The 21,631-nt window shown below is 41.7% G+C and overlaps 1 protein-coding gene across 10 annotated transcripts in view; it reads left to right on the top strand.

The window, feature by feature from the left end:
- The window catches only part of ANKRD44 (ankyrin repeat domain 44), a 158,558-nt gene that overhangs the window by 26,416 nt on the left and 110,511 nt on the right, over positions 1-21,631 (top strand). For 6 of the 10 annotated variants that reach the window (XM_010298806.2, XM_075756237.1, XM_075756235.1 and 3 more), the window contains exon 1: positions 9,573-9,683. The exons of the other annotated variants lie outside the window; for them this stretch is intronic. In XM_010298806.2, coding sequence (XP_010297108.2) covers positions 9,588-9,683 — 96 coding nt within the window. In that variant the 5' untranslated portion in view covers positions 9,573-9,587. Of the gene's footprint in view, positions 1-9,572; positions 9,684-21,631 lie in introns of those variants that run through there. 10 annotated transcript variants of the gene reach the window in all.

Raw genomic sequence — 21,631 nt, 5'->3', positions numbered from 1 at the left:
GCTGTTTAAGCATTACTATTTCTATTCTGGCTTATTTTGTCATCTCATTATACGACCTGTGTTTTCCCCATCTTGCAGCCTTTGTAATTTTTACAGACTTGTTGCTTAATCAAATGTCTTTTGTCCATGCAAAAGCTTTTAGCAAAATAGGTGTTTGGTAGCTACTGAGTTGCATATCTTTAACTGATGTCTCTGTAAACAAAGTATTACCAGCAGTTGAAAGCATGTAACTTGAAGAAATTTAATAGTAAAAATGTAAAAATCGAGTATTGCTATCTGCAATGTATAAACTGAAGACAACAGTCAACTGCACCATTATGTGCACAAGCTTTCGCGTTCTAAAGATGATCAAATAATTTCTGGGAAAGAAAACTAGTGTGAACATTAATAAGCTTTTATATACATTTTGTCATTAATAATGTAGGCAGTACCATTCAGATGGAGAACATAATCCATTTTATCATAGTGCCATTTTAACATGATAGGCTCCTTGCCTTTCCAAGGTGACAGGGCTGCACATTGCTTTCTGAAATCTCACCCTCGGACAAAGTTTTGCTTTCGACTGCACTGAATCTAGACCAGCTTTGCAGGAATATGGGGAAGCTGCTTTGTATTTATAGTAACACGCTGGTAGCAGCACCTGCCTTTCTGTATTTCTATGTATAAAGTTTGTTTTTTCATACTTATAACAGACAAAGGTGGACAACACATCCTTTTCACTAGTGCTTTCATTCTTACCTTCCTAGGTGGTGTGTTTTGGGTTTTTTTGTTTTTGTTTTTTTAATAAAGATGATTTCTTTTGTCTTCTGTGCAATAAGGCAGCACAGCGAAGCGGTGCCTGTGCTGTTGGGCCTTGCAGGCAGTAGGAGGCTGGGTCCGCAGGGCACCAAGTTGGGCTGGTGTCTCTGCCTGAGCCAGCCCTCTGGCCCTGGGAGCTGGTGCCAGCAGGGAGCCTGGGATTTCCAAGCTAGAAGCCTGCAGTATTATCTGGTAAAACATTGATTTGCTCAGTGTGTTCTTTAGTTGTTTAACATGCCAAGGGTGAAAAATGAGAGAACAAAGGCCTGAAATACCCCATATTGTCTTTGTGCTTCCAGCTGCTTTAATGTGCTTGCCAATGCGACACACAGCATTTATCTCTAATTTAAAATCAGGAGAGGGACTTATTTAATCATTGACTCCAGGAACATTTCCAAAGTGCTCTACCAACCAAGTAAACATGAGGTGCCAGATCCTGCAACCATTGCCTCTGTCTGTGAGGAGCGTGCTTAGGTGGGTCTGCTGCATCCTGCTCGGCGTGAATTGAGCCTAGTATGAGGAAGTTTCTTTTTTTTAATGTCAACAAGCCCTGATCCTTTAGGTATATGGGTAATCCTGCGCCTCTGTTAGGAAATGTGGCCCTGCTTCTGGTGGGGTTTTTTGCAGATGGAGCCTGTGGCTTAGATACCCTTGGCTGTAGGCAAACTGGTATTTTTTTTAAAGAAGCTGCCAAGGTGGCTTTAGAGGTGTGAGAGAGGGAGGGGGAAGAGCTGCCTTGTGGGGCCCAGGTGGAGAGCATGAGGAATGCTAGGAGGAGGCAGGCAAAGTGTAGGTGGAGGCGCAGTGCTGCTGCCTGATGGCTCTGTCAAGAGAAGGTGGTCCTTATCCTGGGTTGCAGCAGGACAACTGGGGTGCAGAGAAAACTCTGTGACCAAGGTCAGGCTGAGAAGGGAGTGAGTGACGGAGCAAGAGCCAAATTCCAATTTACCTCTTTCAGTGGTTGATTCACAGCAGTGCCCTTCCTCCCTGCAAGTTGTTTTAACAGTGTTTACCATGTGGGCTTATGCCAGTCTTAGGATATTGCAAGATGAGAAATGAACGGTGGCTTGCAGTTTCATAGCACAGTGTTAAATTCAACGAACATATAGTTTATTTAGATATTTGTTCTATACAGTGTAAAATCAGTATTGGTGCTGCTTAAGAGAAAGCGCTCTGTTAGGAAATGGTTTCTGGGTCACCTGGTGGGTAAAGTCTTATTCTGGCTGATTGCAGTGGGTGGCTGTCTTTGGTCACTAATCCTGTGTCATAGGCTTAGCGTTGTATTCTGGCAGCACAAACGGTAAAAGTGAGATCAGACTGTTGTTTATCAATGCTGCTTGTTAAGACTAAATGTCCTAATAATCCAGGACTCTGTGACTCGGCCACAGAGCACACACATGAAGCTGGGTGTGTTCAGAGATAGCCTCTCAAATATGAAAACTTACTGTCAGTGGATCAGATGGTGCCCCTTGAGTATGTTCACACAAGGTCCATATCATGTTAGGCTGAAATTGAGCAGTCTTCTCACTAAGTTTTGTTTATTACATGCAAATGTTTATAGACATATCATCTAGTTTCTAATTAGAAGAGGATTCTCCTTTTAGAAGCATTTTCATGAAGACTGGCAAATTTGTGCATCACCCCTGCTACCTAGAGGAGTGTTATTTCATCTCTGCAAATGGGAGCAAATGGAGCTGAACAGATTTGTCCTCCTCCACAGAGAAGGGTAAGACTAGCTCACACAGACATGTAGTCTGTACCTCCAGGTCAGCTCAGAGAGTGAACTACCGTGGCTGGACCTGAGTCTCTGAGGATGTGCCCACTGTTGGTGGGGGAGATCGCACAGCCCAGGAGCACCCATATGGGATGCAGGGATCACATTTAGGGTTTCCTGGTTTGCATCTCTTTAATGGATTTTTATGACTGCTTCATGTGCCTCCAAAAAGCTCTAGTATGGGGCAGTATTTCACCTAGTGCTGTTTACAGCCACCTGTCCAGTAGCCAGCAAAGGGAAGGCTTTGACCCATAGAAGTAACAAAATCCCTTCATGTAACATCTGGGCCTGTGAGATTATTGAACTGAGCAGAGTCTGCTGCATTGAATTGCACTGCTGGTTGCTGGGATATCAGAGCATCAAAAATAAGTGCTGTGTGAGTAACTGTGTTACAGCAATGTGGATGCAGTCTCAGGAATAATGTTGCATTTGGGAAACAGTGTTTCATTCCTGACACTGCTTCGGTTCATGTATTTTGTTTGCTTTCAAGCAGTAAGCTTGGAGAGAAATCAGTCCAGATTTTTGCCTATTTTTAACAAAGTGTTCAGCTAATATGTTAATTGAACCTTGAACACACACAGTAATAATTTTAAGCCACGATAGATGTTTCACCAAGAAGGTAATTCTCTCTACAGAGGGATAAACAATTTTCTCAGCCAGAAGAGAGCTCAGTTACTTGTGCCTTACTGCATAAGTTCATGCGTGTTGTATTCCCAGTAGAGTTGTACTGATCCCTGGTGTTCGTAGCATGACAAGTGGAACCAACGTAAAAGCCATCTCTCTGCCGAGGTCTGCTTTAAAGGAGTTCAAAAACCAGTCAGACCTAGTCTATGCTGTCCATGCCCCTTTTTTTTGGAAACAAATGTGGTTGAAGAAGAGGTTTGCATTGCCAACAAGCCCTTAGGGGGTAATTTAAAGCCACTTGGAGAAATATAAATAGAAGGGGCTTTACTTGGTTGGGGGCACGGATGAGGCCACAGGAGCCAAGGGTCTGTTCCCCGGCAGACTCCCGGGACCCCATGCTCTCCCTGCCTGCGTGGCAGGCTTGGGATGCTTGCTTCCTTGCTGTACCACCAGGCAGGCCTGTGCACTGACTTGCCCCCAGTTTGCGGGGCAGGGGGACTGCCACAGGTTGATTAAAGCTGGCATAGCTTTATTGGCAGTGACTGCCCAGGTCCTTGCTGCTGGTAAGGGGGCACGGCTGTGCAAAGCATTTGCTTCCCCATCCTTAGGATTTAGGGATTCAACCTGTGTGCTTCTTTCTTTCACAGTGGGGATCTGCTTTGTTATGCTGCCAGCCCTTTAGCTAACCGGGGGCTAACCCTGGATTTAAAGATCTCAGAAGGGACAAAGGAGTTCAAGTGTCTTTTTGATCTTTGTTGCTACCCTGAGGAGAAGTTAGATCATTTGCTGTGAGCTGATCTCAGTTGTGCTTGGAAATTTACTGAAACAGCTACTCCAAAATAATTATTCTGAATAGATATTTTGGTGAGGGTGCTCTTATTCTTGCATAACAACGTCTTTTGCTAGTCTGTCTTAATGGACCATGGAAGTAGAATAACTGCTGACTAATTATTCAAGAATAGCTCTTTTGGTAAATGCCTGAGCACAGAAAAGTCCCACTACAAAGAACAAAGCCTCCCCTCCACCCCACCCCAATTCAAAAGAGGTATTCTTTCCAAGGTATTAAAACAGTTCTGTTCATTCATGGCTGTTTAGAAAAGAGCACACCAGTGGTAAGGTTTATGGTGCATGACTGAAAATATTTCATATTAATTAACAAACAAGTACCAATTAATTTTACATTATGATGCCTAAGGAGTAGACTGCAAGAAATGGTATTTAGCTGTGGCTGTTTGGCAATTATGACCTTGTATATAATAACAGACTCAATAAATTCTTGATGTGAGAGAGCACCATTAATCAACACAGAGTTAATTAACTGTGCTGCTTACGCAGGAAGCACTGCACAGAACTATTTGGATCTCTGTAGTGCTAAAGGCTGAAAATATTTGATTCGTCTGATACCTGGCTTGTTCCCACAGAATTTTCCCTCAAAACTGATGCTGAAGAGGGAGCAACGTTTCCTCTAGGTGAGTGGGCTCTGCACTGGTCCCACAGGTGGTTTCCTTCTGCGGCACTGACACTCCAGCAGACCTTAGCTGTGTCACTGTGTCACTTAAGCTTTCTGTCACCTTCATGGAGAAGGTGGAAGCAAGCCCTCACAACAATGGGCTCTCGCATCAATGATTTGGTCAGGTTAGTCCTGTAGGACTGCCCAGAAAATTAGGAATTGATGTGATAATAGAAGTTATACTCATCAACTCTCATTTAGACGTTATACAGAATTTTTTTTCTTGTGTTTTTTTTTTCTTTTTTCTTCTCAATAGTTTGAAACCAACCAGAAATAGATGAGCAAAAAATGTATAGTCTGAATCTTACTCTTCCTTCTGCCTTGCTGTGGCTGAGAAGGTACTGTCTATTAATGCCTACTGTATTGGTATAACATTTTTAGGGCTAGGAAACTTCAAAGATTTTACCTGCTCTTTACATTTTTATGTAATGATCTCTTGCTTTGAGTAGTGAAGGAGGTGTTTTATTTGCCTCCTCCATCTACCAAGACAAATGGTTTCCTCATATTCACCCTCATTTATAAAGTGTAATGGAATGCTTTTAACAGTTTATAATGATGAACTAATTGTGGAGGCCTGGGAGTGGGGAAGGGAGGGACAGAGGAAGAGGCTTTCATTTTAGATCTCAAGGCAGAAGAAAGTGATGATTCAGCTAATTTCTCTTCTGTAAATGAGATTTTTCTGCTGCAGCCATGCAGCTTCTGTATTTGATACAAAGGGAGGCAATAATTCTTAAATGATGGAAAAACAACTATTTTTTTTCTTTCCCACTCTGGGAAGCAGCGGTTGACTGACACCTCTTCTTATTAACCCCAAAGTGTAGCTAGTTGTTATGGCCTGGTGTTCCTACTTTTCCAGTCTCCCATCCAGTTACCTCTTTAGCCATCTGGCGTGACTCTTACCGCCTCTGGTGGCTCATCCTGTACTCCAGCTGCTGCCCAGACAGTGCATTCAGAAGTGATGCTTCAATTAGCTACGTAACACTTTCACAAATTCAGACTTGTGCCTAGTTTGTCACGAGCCACAAGCGATTAAATCCAATGAATGGGCAATACTGTATTAAGTTAATATTAATGATAACTATTCTGTTTTGATACTATGGCCAATGGACCAACATACATATGTTTAAACATATGCACTACATAGTGCATGTATAGACCCTTAACATTTTTTTTTTTTTTCAGTTCTGAGTTGCTTCAACCATGGTTTTTTTTAGAGCCATGTTTATTATTCCTTCTTCTGAGGAGCCCTTTCTCTATTGCCCATATGCCAGCACAATTTGTCCTTCCTCATGTCTTGTGTTTTCAGAGCTTGACAGAAGATGGCCTGTGCTTTCCCCTGTCCCCAGCTTGTGTCACAGAGGACTTTTAAATGTTGGACTTTACTCCTCTATTCCCCCCCTTTTATGTTTTCAGCACACTCTCTCTTTTCCTTTCTTGACACTGCCACAGTATCTGCAGTGCTGTGGAGTCAGATGAAAGGTAGCGGTTAAATCTTCCTTTGCAGCAGTCCTTCCCTTGGGTGTGCTGACAGAAATCCCTTGGATCTCCGCTGAAGTTTCATCATCGCCTTCATTCATAGCTTCAGAAGAACTAGGATCATTTTCTCCTACCACCACGAAAAGACTGGAGCTTGTGGCGGTACAAGCAAGTGTCATTAGTTCTCAAGTAGTTTTAGGTATCATGTGCCATTTGTGGCTCATCATTTTGTACATTTCTGAAGAGACTTTCCTCCATTCTTTTTGGCCTTACAAATAGTCCTTATTTTTTCTCTTTAAACAAAATGGAAATTATTTTATAAATATGTGAGATGTAAGTTGAAGACGAGATCTGTTATATGATGTGGAAGGTATGCAAATCAGATGCAATCAGAAAAGACTGAAAAATTAAAATGTTAAATAGCCATAACAAGGTGAATTTTATACAGATTATTTTTGAGTATGGGAAGGATGGGGAAAATACAAGACTGGAGACAGGCAAACATTATGTCTTTTTTAAAAGGGGGGAAGTGAGGAGCCAGGGAATTAGTCAACGTAATGCCAACATTGTGAAATATACAAAGCAAATTGTTGCACAGCAGATTTATAGGCATCTAGGGGATGTTAAGGTAATTAAAAAAAGAAAACCAAAAAAAGCATGGAAACAAATGTTCATCCTAATGAAGGGCCCATATCTTTACTTTTCTTTTGCAAAGATTCAGAGAGATGGGAAGACTGGTATTATTTCAGATTTTGAAACCACGAGACTATTCGTTATAGTTGGTTCATGTTTTAAAAGCTCTAAGTACAGTGGGCTGCATCCTGGTCCCCCAGACTTCAGCGTTTGAACTTCCCTGCATTTAGTGGCATCTAGCCTTTTTGATAGTATAAGAGAAGGAGGGGGATCATGATGTTGAAATGTCATAGAAGTCTTGTTCCCAGAAGCCTCTGGGATGGCAAAAGGCAAGATTTCTGAGAAATGACATCTCTGCTCTTGGTTTTTCTACTCCGTTCAGGGAAGTGGAACTTTGTGCATTCTTTTTGAAACTTGTATTCACAACACCAGCAGAAACAACCCTGAAAAGGCCCTGGACTTTTGCTAACCACTCTAGCCACAAGGGGTATAATAAGTAATAGTAAGTGCTAGGCTTGTTCCTCATATGAGTGTGATGAGATAGGCTGGCACCTGGGCAATTTTTGGCTGGTTGTAAATTGGGAAGCTGATAAAAGAACCTGCTCTCTCTTCACCACTCGTTTTCTGTGACTCTTTTCTTTGCAGACCCTCAAAAGGGTGCTCTTCACTTTCTGCCAGTGATACAACTTTCTGATCAAGCCCTTGTCATAGCTGCAGCACACTTGGTCAGTGATACAGGAAGAAAGATGCTTTTGGCTTGAATAGAAATTACAGGATTTTGTTGCCAAGGCAAGCAATTCCAATTTCAGCATGCAAAGGGGAAAAAATATGCCATTGTCTAATTTAATGAAAGCTGTAAAACTGAAGGAAAATAAATGTACTCTAAAGTATCCTTTTAAATATGTAAGGAATTTAACAGTGTCTGAATCTACCCAGCATTATAAGATAGCAATGGCTTGTAGATACTGACTCTTCTATTCCAAAGCATTTTTAATCCTTAAATGGTGCACTATAGTTGCTTTCTTGCATGCCAGTACAGATATTTCCAGCATGTTACAAGACAGAAGAACGAATAGAAGGGAGAGAGATAAAGTGATGTTTTCTGATCAGAAGTTTTCCTTTTAATAGGTCTGGAAGAGCTGTCTGTTCAGGGCATTTTGGTTGTCTTGGGATAGCTCTGGTATGACTTGGTATAGCTTGGTATGACTGACCTTGGTATAGGTCAGTCAGGATGACTGAACGGAGATGTTAATGTAAGGAGGGTGACGTGGGTCTGTTAGTATCAGAACTCTTGCTTGAAAAAGGCTTTTTTGCATAATGGCTTGCCAGATGCACAAGTTAACATCTTACAATATTTTTTAAATATTCAGGATTTTGAATACTCTATTCTGGCTGCAACTGGACAAACCAGAATTGCTGCTGCTTGTATGGATTTCAAAGGTTTGATGTATTTGGCTTCTTTTTACATTTATAATAAATTCCAGCTGAAAGGAATAGTGATTTAAGAGAGTCAAAAGCAGATATCTATACACAGCAGATCTGAGAGTATGTTTAACTGTTTCTCACGATTGCAGAACATACACTGTAATCGCTTGAGAGGCGTTTAAGGTGAAATGAATTAAATCAAATCTTAAAAACAAACAGACGAGTTAGATGAGAAGAGTAACTGTAAGGAACATGATTTCCGCATACCTTAAATACCTGGGACAGGTTGTTTTGTGATTTGTGAAGATTTTGTGATAAGACTGGAGCTCTCTGTGGCTGATGCCAGTTCTTTCTTTGAAATCCATGCTCTCAAACCACATTGTAAACATTACTTTTACTGTAGCAGGTTGGCTGGGTCTCACAGCTATATTTAATGCATTCTTGAAAGCATCTGAGCTTGTTGATCTCTTTCCCATTCCAGTCGGTTCCTAATGAAACCACTGCAGGTGCTTGTTCCAAACAGATGAAACCCTAGGGGGACCAGAGTGGAGAAGTGATGCACTGCTGTGTTTCCGTTGGGAAGGAGCAATATGGACATCATGCTTATCACATTTCTTTTTGCAAATGTTAAGAATTGTATTTTAAGTGACTATTCTGCCCCAACATGGAGGCTTTAGCATTTCTCTGCCTCCTGCCCATGAATGTCAAAGGAACGTCCCATCTTGTTTTGTAAAGGTGTAGGTCTGCCCATAACCAATCATGCTTCCCTACTATTCAGAGAGGCGCTGGCCCCATTGCACACTTACCTTGCAGCCAATGACCCCTGTGGTTGTAGTTCCAGTACTGGATAGCTTAGGTGAACTGGTGTTCGAAACAGAATGATGCCATTTCTTCCTTTTTTTACCGTACTCCTCCAGAGCTTGTGAAAGTCAGTATACACCACTTGGAGCTATTGTCTTTCTGTTGCCAAAGCTTGTGTTTTTTGTAAAAACTTAGCACCTTCTTTCCCACCTCATCCTGGCTCCCAATGGTTATTAAATGCAGTGTGTTGATCCCCTGTGACATTTCTCTCCTTGTTATCAGAATAGCTGAGAGCATTTGGCTGTCTCTGCTTTTCCCTTCCTGAACTCTGTCTTGCTTCCTCTTAAGCCACCCAAAGTCTGTCTCTGAAATGATCTTATAATTATTTTCATCTGTTCACTCTCTTTGAATTTTTCTCCTTCTTTATTCTTGTCTTCTGAAATTATTTTATGCTATGTGTTCTGCCAGCTGTGATTTTGCTAGACTTACGCTTTTGGCAACATTGCTGCCTTGCAGGGTTTCTGTAAAGAGAGGAGGCCTTTGCAGATGGCCTGTGGGCAAGCTGCTGTGACCACGGGGATTGGCTCAACGTGTGTCCTTAAAACTAGCACCCACATGGGAGGTCTGGTGAGGCAAACCCAGGTATTTCTTGTTAACTGAATGATGCTTTGCGTGACTGCGCATGCATGTGCCAGTAATGATTTTACATCAAAGTATCTTGTGAGCATTGAACCTCCCAGATAGTTTTCCATGTTTCCTAGTTTAAACCATTTCATTCTCTGTCATAGGGCCATAAAATACTGTGCCTCATATTTTGTATTCTGTCTGGTTTTGAACTATCTGGTGCTAAAATATGTGTGTGAAGCACTCTGTCATGGTATTAGAAGGCACCTACATTTGTAGCTGCAGTTGGGTTACTAAAAATGTTGACTTTTTTATGAAAATAATTTCTTCTGGTGTGTGGCTCCCTGTAGCTTCATGCTTAAATCAGCAATAAAACCATATTCTGTCTCTAAAAGGTAAGAAGTGTTATTGAATGTTCAGGAATATGTTCAATATACAGATATACATTAAAAAATCAGTCTCTGAATACTGTAGTAAAAGATTAGGACTAAAATAGCAATAGGTTTTATTATGTCATGGCAGGATTTTCTGTGAGCAGTGCATAAAAGACCTGGATTCTCTGAAACTAGCCAGGGCTCCTGGTCCCTAGGAGCCGGGGGAGTTGGCCATTGGTTTCCTCTGCTGGCCCAAGCACTGGCAGCCAAAGGAGCTCGCAAAACTGAATGATGCTCCAACGTAGCCAAGGAAGTGTAGTAAAGTTTATTATACCAAAATAAGAAAAGTGTGCTGTAACCTAGCCTTACAAAGTCTTCCTTAAAACAAAACAAAACCAGAAAAAAAGAAACCCACCCAAAACCCCAGTCTCTAGCCACTTCTTTTTGAAGGCTCAACAGAGTGAGGATGTGGCAGCACATCATAGCATTACACCCAGTAACCCACTGCTTTCTCTCCTCTCTACTTACGCTGCTTTAGCAAGATGCCTTACAACTGTGTAATTTCACCTTTATTGGTCCTATCTGATTTATTTCTGATGCATGTCTTCCCCCTCCTTTAAATCACAATTATTCCCCCCCGAAGACTCTGTGAAAAGGGCGACAGTATTTTAGTTTGCACAGAATGTCTTGCAACCTTTGGGCACTTGTACGTAAAACATAAGCTTGACCCTGAACCTAACACCCAGCAAAGTAAACATGCTAAGATGCAACCTGCAGAGCAGTACAGGTCCCTCGCTGCCAGCCTCTCTCCCCAGGCTGTGCCCACCTGAGCAGCAGCGCTGCATCCTGTACAGCTTATGAGCACCTTGGTCTAAATTACTCCACTGAATAATTTGTGCCCTAACATGTGCCATTCTGCAACTGGCCTGGGATTTCCGAGACCAGCCAGCCTGGCACATTATCAGAGGATGCAGAGGCTCCTTTATTTGGAGGAACAAAGTATGGGGAATATTGATCTTCTGAAAGGCATTCATTCCTGCTTCACCTTTCAAGGTGAAGATGGTATGGCAGGACAAAGGAGTCATTTGGAGGGTTGTCTGTGGCTTGTGGGACCATCTGTTTTGCAGGCCTGGTATAAACTCCCTGCATATGTGTTGTTACTCTACAATATGTTTATACAATATGCGCAGGTTCAGGCTAGCAGAAGAAATGTATTTATCTTCTGCTGGCAGAGACAGCAGCCCCGTAGCACTAACATAAAATATAATTGTTTGCTTGTGTGATAAATAGAAATCTCTCTTCTCTGATTGTTAACCAATTTCTTCGAATGTCACGTACTTTTTACAATTAACCTCCCATAAAATACCCTAACAAAACCTTTCTGTCATCTCCCCCTGCCCTCCCCGCCCAGCCCCAGCACAGCTTTCTGGATTTACATTAGCAGTCTACAACTATAATGGTAAATATTATTGCTATTCAGGAACTACCTTTTAGATGTGCAGACATAAAAGCTTGGCTCCACCGAAATTTATGAGCATATTGCCATTATCTTGAGCAGGACCCGCAATTCTCCCTTGGAAGCCGGCTCCCAGCGCTGGGAGTGCTCAAGAGGCAATCTTGTTTGCATTCCTTCCCTATCCATTGGCATGAGCTCCTCAGGCTGGAGTTGCAGCACTTGTGGAGCACCTGCTGGAGTTTTTGTACTGAAGTGTTAATCCAGGAGAGTAACTGGGGCTAAGGTAATAGGAATTCTCAGATTGTATTTAGAATTTTGGAAGATCATCCCTAATTTCTAGCTTTTGTCCTTAATTTAGACGTTAATATTGGAATTATTGAAATTGAGTATTGAAACTGACTGTGCAGCACTTGAGCCTGCATTGTGACAGCACGGACAGATCTTGCTTTTAACTTACCCTTCTTAATTTGCTTATGTTAACAAAGCATGCTGGAGGAAGCACTTTGATGCTGGCAGCTGGCCATGGAGGCACCTTGGAGGGGTTGATGGGGGTTTGACAAATGGATGGGCTTTCAGATTTCACCTCCTGAAAAGACCAGGATGCCTGATAGGCATCAGTAAATCTTTTGCTCAGTCAGTAATACTGAAAACACAAAGAAATGAGTTGGGCAGAAAATAGTACTGTAGTGGCACATAAAATGTTGGTCTGCTTTTCAGCTGGCTCCTCATGGCGTGCGCTTCTCAAGTACTTTGGTCACAGTGGTTGTGCTTGGCCTCCACCCATAAGTGGGCACGTGATGCTAGACGTGGGGTGGCCGAGTACCCCAAGCCCCTGTGCTGCAGCCCTGGCTCAGTCCGGTCACTAGCCCCAGTCGCAGCCCCGCCATGGTGGCTGCTGTGTTGTGGGACCGCAGGAGATCCCCCCTCCTCATGGAAGTGTCTGGCACCTGCTGTGCAGCTCTCAGCCAGAGGCAGGTTTTGGCACGTCACTTGCAGGTACTGTCTTTACGTGTTTCCCTGTGCTTACGTACCGATCGGGTATCTTTCCTTCCCAAACCACAGGCATTTTGCTGCCTGTGCTCTAGGTATTTTCACTGTGGTGCCATTGCTACAATTGAAGTGTCCTCCATCTCTGTGCCAAATGTCTCGCACTGGGCCATTACACCAGTTTTTTCCCTTGCCAGAAGGAGAAAATAAAGTTTGAACATGATCTTTCACTTGTGGTTGAATCTGTCTTTCTTGTGGCTGCTGAAGCAGCCTGCAACCGGAGTGGTTTTTGGGATGTTGCTGGAAGGAATGGAATGGAAAATCAAGGAGGTGTATCAGATGGCATGGGCTCAGGAATTCTGCCTGACATCTCTGCTTTAAAGTGATGAGCTTTGCATTCACCATTCTCCTGGAGACTCGATGCAGTGGGTGATGGGCACTTGGGAGGACACGAGGAAAGGGTATTATTTTGGTAAACGTTGTGTATGTGAAATATACTGCTTTTCAGTTTAATCTTTTGTGGGGATGGTGGTCCTGATAGTTTCTGAATAATTACTTTGGATTTTCTTGATAACACCATTACTCACTTTCTGTCCTAATCTCTCTAATGGTGTTTTCAACTGTTACACAGTTGTCTTTCGGCACCCAACCGTGTGTATAATCATTTATATCCCTTTAAAAATCCCTGTGAATAACTTTGTTCTGATACTGGTATATTTGACAGTCATCACAAAGAAATGTCAGTCATTCCTGAGGTTAAAGACAACAGGGCTAGAACTGACATATACTGTCCTTTCCCTCTGTACCATTGGTTAAAAGATGAGAATTGTTCCTTTTTGTATATGATAATAAGCTTGAGTTTAATTTGTTGTTAATATGACTAAATTGAGAGATCTTTTTTCCTCCCAACCAGGCTTGTAACTTCAAGAACCTGCTCCAATTGTTTGAGGGTGAATTTATTTACGTCTTAACATTATAAGAAAGGGGAGAACATGATGTAGCTGCCAAGTAGTTATTTGTTAACCATATTATTTTAAACACTAAAGAGTCTTTTACTGGGTTTTTAATTAGTAAAAATAAAATTTCTGAGTGTCTTGTTGTTCATGATATTAACTGCAAGTTTAAATTAATCTCTGCTGTCTTCAATTACATGTAAAATATACATCAATTTGCTGCAGTGAAAGGCAACAACATTCTGTAATCACAGTATTCTGCATTGTGACAGACAATTTTATACGCATAGTTTTTCCACCATTATTTCTAGCATCCAAGGATCAGCGGTCCATGAAATCAGATCTATGTGACTATTCCTGGTATATTAGCATTACCTAATTTTCTGTGACAAACTTTGGTAATGCAATATGCTGGAGGTTTTTGGTTGCCTTTGTTCAGCTGGAAATGACCGTAGTTATATGTTAACTTGACATGCTGCTTGACATTCTGGCCTAGTTGCCTAGATATACAAATAAACTCACTTGATGAAGTGACAGCCACCTGTTTTTCTAGGTGGACAGGTACTGACTAATTCAGTCTGGGTAGATGGAGAGAAGAGGGAGTAACATTACAGTGTGAGGAAACAGACAGAATCACAAAATCTATCTCTGATAGGAAGCCTGATGACTTCCTTTTTGTATAGGCTTTACAATATTCTAATAGAGATGCACATGTTTGTGCTGGTGTATTTGTGGTTTGGGTAGCTGACTTGGGGCTCCTAGGTTCTTGTATACACAAACTGCGATGAAGGCAACGCCAGATGAAGACAGGGGAGTAGAAATGCAAGAAAAGAAGGGTCAAATTCTTGAAACCTTTTCTGATGTCATCCCGCTTTGCAATTCACAGCTTCACTTTTTGTGATTGCAGCAGAAGTAAAGCTACTGTATAGGAGTATGGCTGAGAACTGAGGTTCAGCTGGGAAATTACCATGCATTGAAAAATGAAAAGGAATCATAGAGTCAGTACATACAAGGGAAGGCTCCGTGGATGAACCTTCACAGCCCAGCATGGCAGAGATGAAGTTAAGGGAGATTTTGGAACATCCCAAAGCTATTGGTGTTTGCATCAGTGGTGGTTCAGGCCCATCCTCTACAGCTCATCGCATGCTTGGAGCTGCAATTCTGCTGAAAATTCTTGGAGCCTTTAGAAAAATGCAACTATTTTGTTTTGTTTCTTTAAGATGGAGGACCCACCTCTTGTGCATACTTAATGAATACATAATTGTCTTTTAAAATAAAAGCAGGTTGCTTTTAAAAATAAAATCAATAATTAGATCTTTAAAATACAGTTAATTGCATGTTTCTCTCATTAAGGAGATATCAATGTGTGTGTATGTGTGGGGGGCATTTGCTGTGTGATGCTGATACACTGTATGAAGAAAGAGAAGCCCAGGGTTTAACAGGAACAGTGAAAATTCATGTCTACCTACTTCCACTTTACATAAATGAAAAGGTATGTGTTTAGACTGTGTCAGCAAGGTAGTTCTAAAAGAACTGGAGTGGTTTTGTGTATATACTGACCAATAATAATTTTACTTTTAGTAGTACTCTGTGCAAAATTAAAATATGGCACATAAACACAAGTACCTGATGTAACAGCTCATGTAACCTTCAAGAACAAGGAGTATTGCGAGCAGCATGTGCACCTCTATGAAATATTATTAAGCTAGGAGGACACTTTTTCCAAATAGGTGCAGTTTGTGAGGTACAACAGTGTAATGTTGTATTGTGCTTCTGCTGGGAATGGAAAGCTTTTGAAGCTGTTTTCAAAATGCAATGTTTAATGTGTCACTAAACTGTTAGTCACAATACAGCTGGAGTAATTCCAGGACTAGTCCAACAAGAAAGAGAGGCTGGAAATTTTCTACAGAGGATGATAGTGTGAGCAAGTTGTCACATACTGAAGTATGTATAGAAGCTTAAGCTTGCCTTCTTTTGAAGGTTGTATTGTATTTCTGAGTTGTAAGACAATATTACAACATCTTAAATCAATTCTAATCTGATCTCTCTCACTAATTCTTGTTGTTTCTGTGCCTGTTGGTATAACCTCTCTGTTTCTTCCCTAAACCATTGCAATGGGAAGGTTTTTGCTGTTTTCTTTACATCCCAGCAAAACTCAATGGAAAGTCGTACACTGACTTGGTGGAATGTGTTCATCACTAAACTGCTGATCAGGAGTGAGTCGTGGCCCAGCATCCCTACGCACTGCCACCAATTCTCCCTGCCCTCTATTGTAAAGAAATGTCATGATATTTCTAGTCAGTGGGATGCTCCTGCCAGCAGTCCGAAAAACTCGGGTGGAACAGACCTCGCTGGTCACAGGCTGGAATAACTACACATGATGAAAAGAGCTACCAGAAGCTTATACTCAAATACACCATTGGTTCAAAGTAAACTCTCAGAGTTTAGAAGGCAGAAGGGATCAGTGTTCATGGTATGGGGCTGACTTCTGTGCTTTCTCACCAGATAGCTTACGTGGGTAGGTTTTGGAAATTTTCTGTGCAAAGGCAAACAAACCACGTGGGCAGCAGTCAGGGCCCCAAAGATAAGGCAGTGTAGCAGTGTTTGTGTTAAAATGCTGGTCACTGCTCCAGCAAGCTTGTACTGAGAGGCACTTTCTGTATCTCGTACTTTAAATACGTGTTAGATGTAGACTTAGTCTGCCATGATTTCTTTTGCTGTGCCTCATTAATAATGAAAGAACTGAATAATATATTGTGGGCTAATGTCTGACAGTAGAAGCAGTGGCCTGGATTTGACATGCAGTTGGTAAAAGTGAGCAACACTCTGCTTCCCCCCCCCCCCCCCCCCCCAAATTGTTATTCCAGTTGAATTGAAAACCACTTTTACTGTCTCCTGTCTCCTCTTCTGTCAGGCAGATGGGAGTCTCAAATGAAGCTGCACAAGTGGAGACTTTTTATCTGGAAAATACTTCCTGAGTCAGAGAAATTAATGAATGCCCCAGCTTCAAGTGTTGAGCTTTTTTGTTGTGTCCTTCTCTCTTCCTTGTTCTTAAGCGTTGTGAGATTCCGCCTTTGATCTGGGTGATCTCTGATGGTGAGACTCATCTTGCCAGGTAAAAGCTGACCTCCATCTTCCCTCCATGGAGGGTGGAAATTGGTCTAGGTTTCAGGCTGTTATAGAATTGTGATGGTATAGCACAGCTGTCAAATACTACGGTTGTTTTCTGCTGAGATAAATTCTAGAAGCTACTTATTTAGCCCATAACAAATTTCAGATGTGTTCAGACTGTGTGTTTTCTCTCCTGAAACTTCTCACCTTTCTCTTCTTGTCTTGTTCTGTAGCATGTTCAGAGGAGGCTTACGATACGGGGTTTGGAAAATGGATGATGGCTTTTCTCTGTGTGGATACAGTTCAGCCATTGTGTTCGGCTCATTGAGCCTGTATTTTCTGTATGTGCTTTCAGTTCAGTTGGATTATTCAAGGTTTGCAAAGTGATGAAGTCTGTAAGCTCAGGTAAAATGAATCAGATGCTATAAACATCCTCCTTCCCTCCTTCCATGTCTTAGTGATGATCTCATTCCTTTATGCAGTGAAATTTAGGGTTGTTATAAACAGGAAACATTATCAAAACAAATTGGCTGCACCCACCCTTAGAGCTTCAATTATAATTCAAGAACTTGCTTGAAAAAATAGACTATTTGTGCAAAAGTGTGGAGCTCTGATTATATCACTATATTAAAGGAATTGTAATAACATGGGAGAAAATCACAAGTTTCACAAGAAAAACTGGAAGAGATCCCGTTCTAAACTTGGCAGGGTTAGTTATATAATTGAAGGTCTGGGAGGTCAATCTGTTCCACGCTTTGGTCTAACTTAATTTATATAATTAAAGCTGCTTCTGCCTCCTTTCCCCCAAATAAATTTGGCAAAATGCTGTTCTCTCTTTAACATGGGGAATAATGAATGTTATTGACTGTGACTATGAATTACCTATTGAACTCTGCAGAAGTAAGAGAGATACCATCTTTGTAAGTCTCTTATCTGGATTTATTAGGACTCATTAAATAACAATGATACTGCCCAATTATTATTTATACTGAAGCGTGCTTGTGGGTTGGTTTGCAGGAGGAACAGAGATTAAAAAAAATAGACCACAAAAACAAAAAATCCCCAACCAACTTCCAGTAGCTTTCTAAAAGAGGAATTTAGGCTAAGTTGTAGCTGCAAGTTTATTTTGATTTTGTATGGCAGTTTGCATGGCTACAGATTGCTGTTATGTGGGGACAGGGGCTCCAGCTGGCTCTTCCAAAGGCTGGCCCTTCTGTACCTGGGCAGGCATTGGGGTTGGTGATTGCAGTCCTTGCACCTTACTGTTCCTTTTTTTATTTTGTGCCTGTGCTGTGGGTCATGAGGAAAATCTGTTCTTGTTTTTGCTACTTGTTTTATACAATACTTCACCCATGTGTTCCTGTACATCCCTATCTGTCTGGTCCTTTTTGGGCCAAACAAACGCACAACTAGTACAAGCAGGTAATTTTCAGTTTGGGAGCTGGGTGCTGCCTTGAGCAGAGTCTGGCATGACCAGTTAGATGTGATGATGCAGAAGGGAGATGTGGAGTCATGATGGGGAAAGGTGGAGGCTGCTGACCAAAAGCATAGCCTGGGTCTGCTGCAGGCATCAAAGCTGTTTATTTAGTTTTATGTTGCTTGTTTGGTGTTTGCTATTGTTAAGCTGCCTGGCTGTTGTGGCTGAATGCTCTGCTAGTTTCTGTTTTGAAGGATGAGCTAGAAGCCTGTAGGCTCTAAACCTAAGGTAAACCAGAAGTCTCAAAGAGATGATCTTGTTTTGCTCTACTTCCTAATAAATTTTTGGGGTTTTGCTTGACCTTGCACAGAAGAGACTTTATGTTACTCAAGGAGAAAGGTAGAGGAGCGGGATGGATCCGGTGCAGCTAGTGGATGCACAAAGGGTAGATGGTGCTGAACAAGGCGCTGGCATGCCCCATCCTGCAGCAAGAGCAGGTTCTCCCTGCCTGTGCTGCTCTCCTCGATCATAATTACAGCAGGAGATGTCTCAGTGGAGGAAGTTGTTTGTAACCCCACTGCCACGTGTCAATGCTGTCTGGTTGTAACTCATCCAGGCTGTTGCTGGAGATCCAGTATAACAGGGAGCTCGGGAAGTCCCGGGGTCAAGTGCCCTGCAAAGCAGGCATCCAGCCAAACCAGGTGGTTTGCATTTCTGTCACTTCTTTTCAGTGAGCTGTCCTGAGATGGTTATTAAAGTTATCACAGACAAAATAGCACTGTTCCCCTTTCTTTCCTGTATTCTGATGTTAGTCATCCCAACCTCTTACATCTTTATATATGCATAAGCAAGACTTGACTTGTTGAAGTTCAACAGGTGCATAGATGTTAAAAGCACTGTGACTTCTGTAATTTATCTGATCCTAGTGATTTGGCCTTTACCAATAGCCCTAGGTTTAAATGGCACAGGATATAAAAAATGAGTTAGGTATGCTGCTATGCTTGTTTTATTTATAATTGTAAGAAGTGCCTTTGGGTTTCTGGGGATGTACACTAGCGGAAGTTGCGTTTCAGTGGCCTTGCACAGTGCCTGACTTCCACAGTGGCTCAGCTGCTGTTCTCAGAAATAAAAACCTTTGTGGGAGATTTATGGAAATGCAGTGGATTTTGTTAGTGTTTGGACTTCCCTGCATCAGCCTGAGGAGAGTCTGGTGCTGGGTGGCTGCAGAAGGAACATGGGGCAGGGAGCTTTCACGTCTTTAAAAAGACATATAAAACCGGAGTCTACTTTTAGGGGAGGGCAGTCCTAAGGACCGGTCTGTGGCTCTTGCCCTGCAGCCAGCAAGGGCAGGGAGCGTCTGGTGCAGAACTGGCCACTGGTGACTGAGGAGGGAGCCTGAGTGCCTAAAGTGTCCGCAGAGCTGCTCCTCCCTGCCTGTTCAACAGCACCACTGGTACACTCCAAAGCAGCCCGAGCTAGTTTTTCTGGCATGGTTATAGTGTGTTGCACCAGTGATGCAGTGAAACTCTAAGATATAATTTCCCCTTGAATACTATATGTAGTACTATATATACTGTACTATACTATCCTTTGCTCTGTTGTGATGTAATAGCCACGCGGAATGATAGGATCCCTAAATCCACTACTAAATGCTATGGTAGAGCAAAATCTACCTGTTATTTTGGGTACTTGGGTGTTGTAAAAAAGTACTATGCTTACACAGAAAAAGGGTGTATATGATTTTATTTTACAGTAAGGTATTTATTATGAATAGCTGACTGCATCTGTCTTTTCCAATGCGGTCTAAGTCTCAGAAGGGTATGATACTCACTTGAAATGTATCTCACCTATTGACTGATCAAATTTGGATACTGGAGAGCTCGTTTTAACAGAGCCTCTAACAATGGCATATGTATGGTAAACATAGCAGTTTGCTTGTTTTCTGGTTAAATTTTCTGGTTAAATTGCCTTCTTAGGCACCTACCACTTAGGACATGCAGTGCTTATACCTTGTGTTATACTCCAAACAGCCTTCCCCCAGCAAACCGCCCTTGCCCTCTCCCCACAGAAACCCTCATGGGTGAAAGAGCATAAGCAGCATCTGATGGAGTTGAATCCTCTTCTAATCCATTGCCCCATTCCTAGTTGTGGTCAGCAAGGATGCTGGAAGTACACAGATGGAGAATGATCTCCCCATCCACAAAGGTTTCCTCATATGCTCCAATTGTTTGAGTTGGATTAAGGCCTGAAATCCAACTTTGTAGATCTTTTTCAAAATATGTTTGCAGTATATATAGTATGTAAGTGTGTATATGCATGTGTCTATATAGAATATACATGTATGTATATAAAATATTGTATATGTTACTTCTAAAGTTTTGAATTCTAGATACAACAAATCCCTTGACCTAAGGAAACACAGTGAAAGGATCCCAGTAATTACTGGCAATTTTCAAAACTGTCTGCCTCTGTCCATGTTGAAAGAGAAGATGAATCGTCCATCCCAGCTGAAAGTTACAGGGTAAATTCTGCTTGGCATAATTTCTTAGTGACTAAGAAACTCATAATTGGCTCTGTGTGGGCAGAGGATCTGTCTGTGGTGAGCCGAGAGCTGCACAGCAGACATGGAAAGTGTGTCAGAGGGAATAGGTAGGATATGGCATATGTATGGATGCTTCGTGCTCTGGTGTGTTAATCATTGCTCTTCAGAAGCCCTGACCAGTTTGGGAAGGGTTTCTTCCCCCCCCCCCCGCATTGTCTTAAGAGGAGGAGGGTCAGACTGTGGATGTTAAAGGTTAACATACTTCCTGAGAGACAGATACTTCATTGTTTCTTTCCTATATGAATTCAATTGACAATGAACCCGAAGCAACATCCAGTGGCCTTGGGTAGTTTCAAATGCCTTCAAAATAGTTGGCCAAAGCTGAAATAATAATATTTTTTAAATAACATAATAAATGAATATTTCAAAATTTGGCAGGTAAATCTTCATAGTGATGATTACTGATATTACCATTCTTGAGGCTGCTTTGTTGTTAATTACTACTTTGATGCGGTTTTACTTATGTATCTTAAGTTTAGATGCTGCCCTCCTACGCCAACCTTGCAGCTATTTGGCTTAAAAACAAGAAAATGACAAACAAGTTCTGCCCATTCTTGTTTAAATGCCAACCAACTCCGTTAATGTCATCATTGTTGTTGTGAGCCTTGTATTACAGGGCTTATCTGAGCATTTATTCATATTTTAAAAAATATTGATCCTTTTTTAGTTATAAAAGGGAAAAGGCATGACTTCCAGAATAAAAGTTGGCTTCTTTATACATGTTTACTTTCCTTTAACTCTGGAAAACTCAGGCCTTTCATTTGAGACTTTGAGGATGTTTTCTGTCTGCGTCATAAACTCAGTGCTTATTTCAAAGCATACATGCAATTTGTAGGCTTGTATTGCCTAATGAATTGTTGGGAGTTCTTGTCTGCTGTGTTGAGATGAATGCACACAGAAGTTCAAGTAACTCCTCTAATTTTTTCTTTCACCAGAAGCGAGATTTTTTTTGCTGCAAACAGAACCTGAGCTCTCGCTTCTCCATCCCTTTTTTCCTCTCTTCTCCCCTCTGTGTCAGGTTTTATTCTTAGTTCTCTTTAAAGTGCTAGCACGTAAAAACACAGGG

Source organism: Balearica regulorum, chromosome 6 (assembly GCF_011004875.1).
Source record: "Balearica regulorum gibbericeps isolate bBalReg1 chromosome 6, bBalReg1.pri, whole genome shotgun sequence".
Classification (NCBI taxonomy): domain Eukaryota; kingdom Metazoa; phylum Chordata; class Aves; order Gruiformes; family Gruidae; genus Balearica; species Balearica regulorum.
The sequence above is the reverse complement of the archived record's forward strand: the minus strand, read 5'-3'. Positions and strand labels throughout refer to the sequence as shown.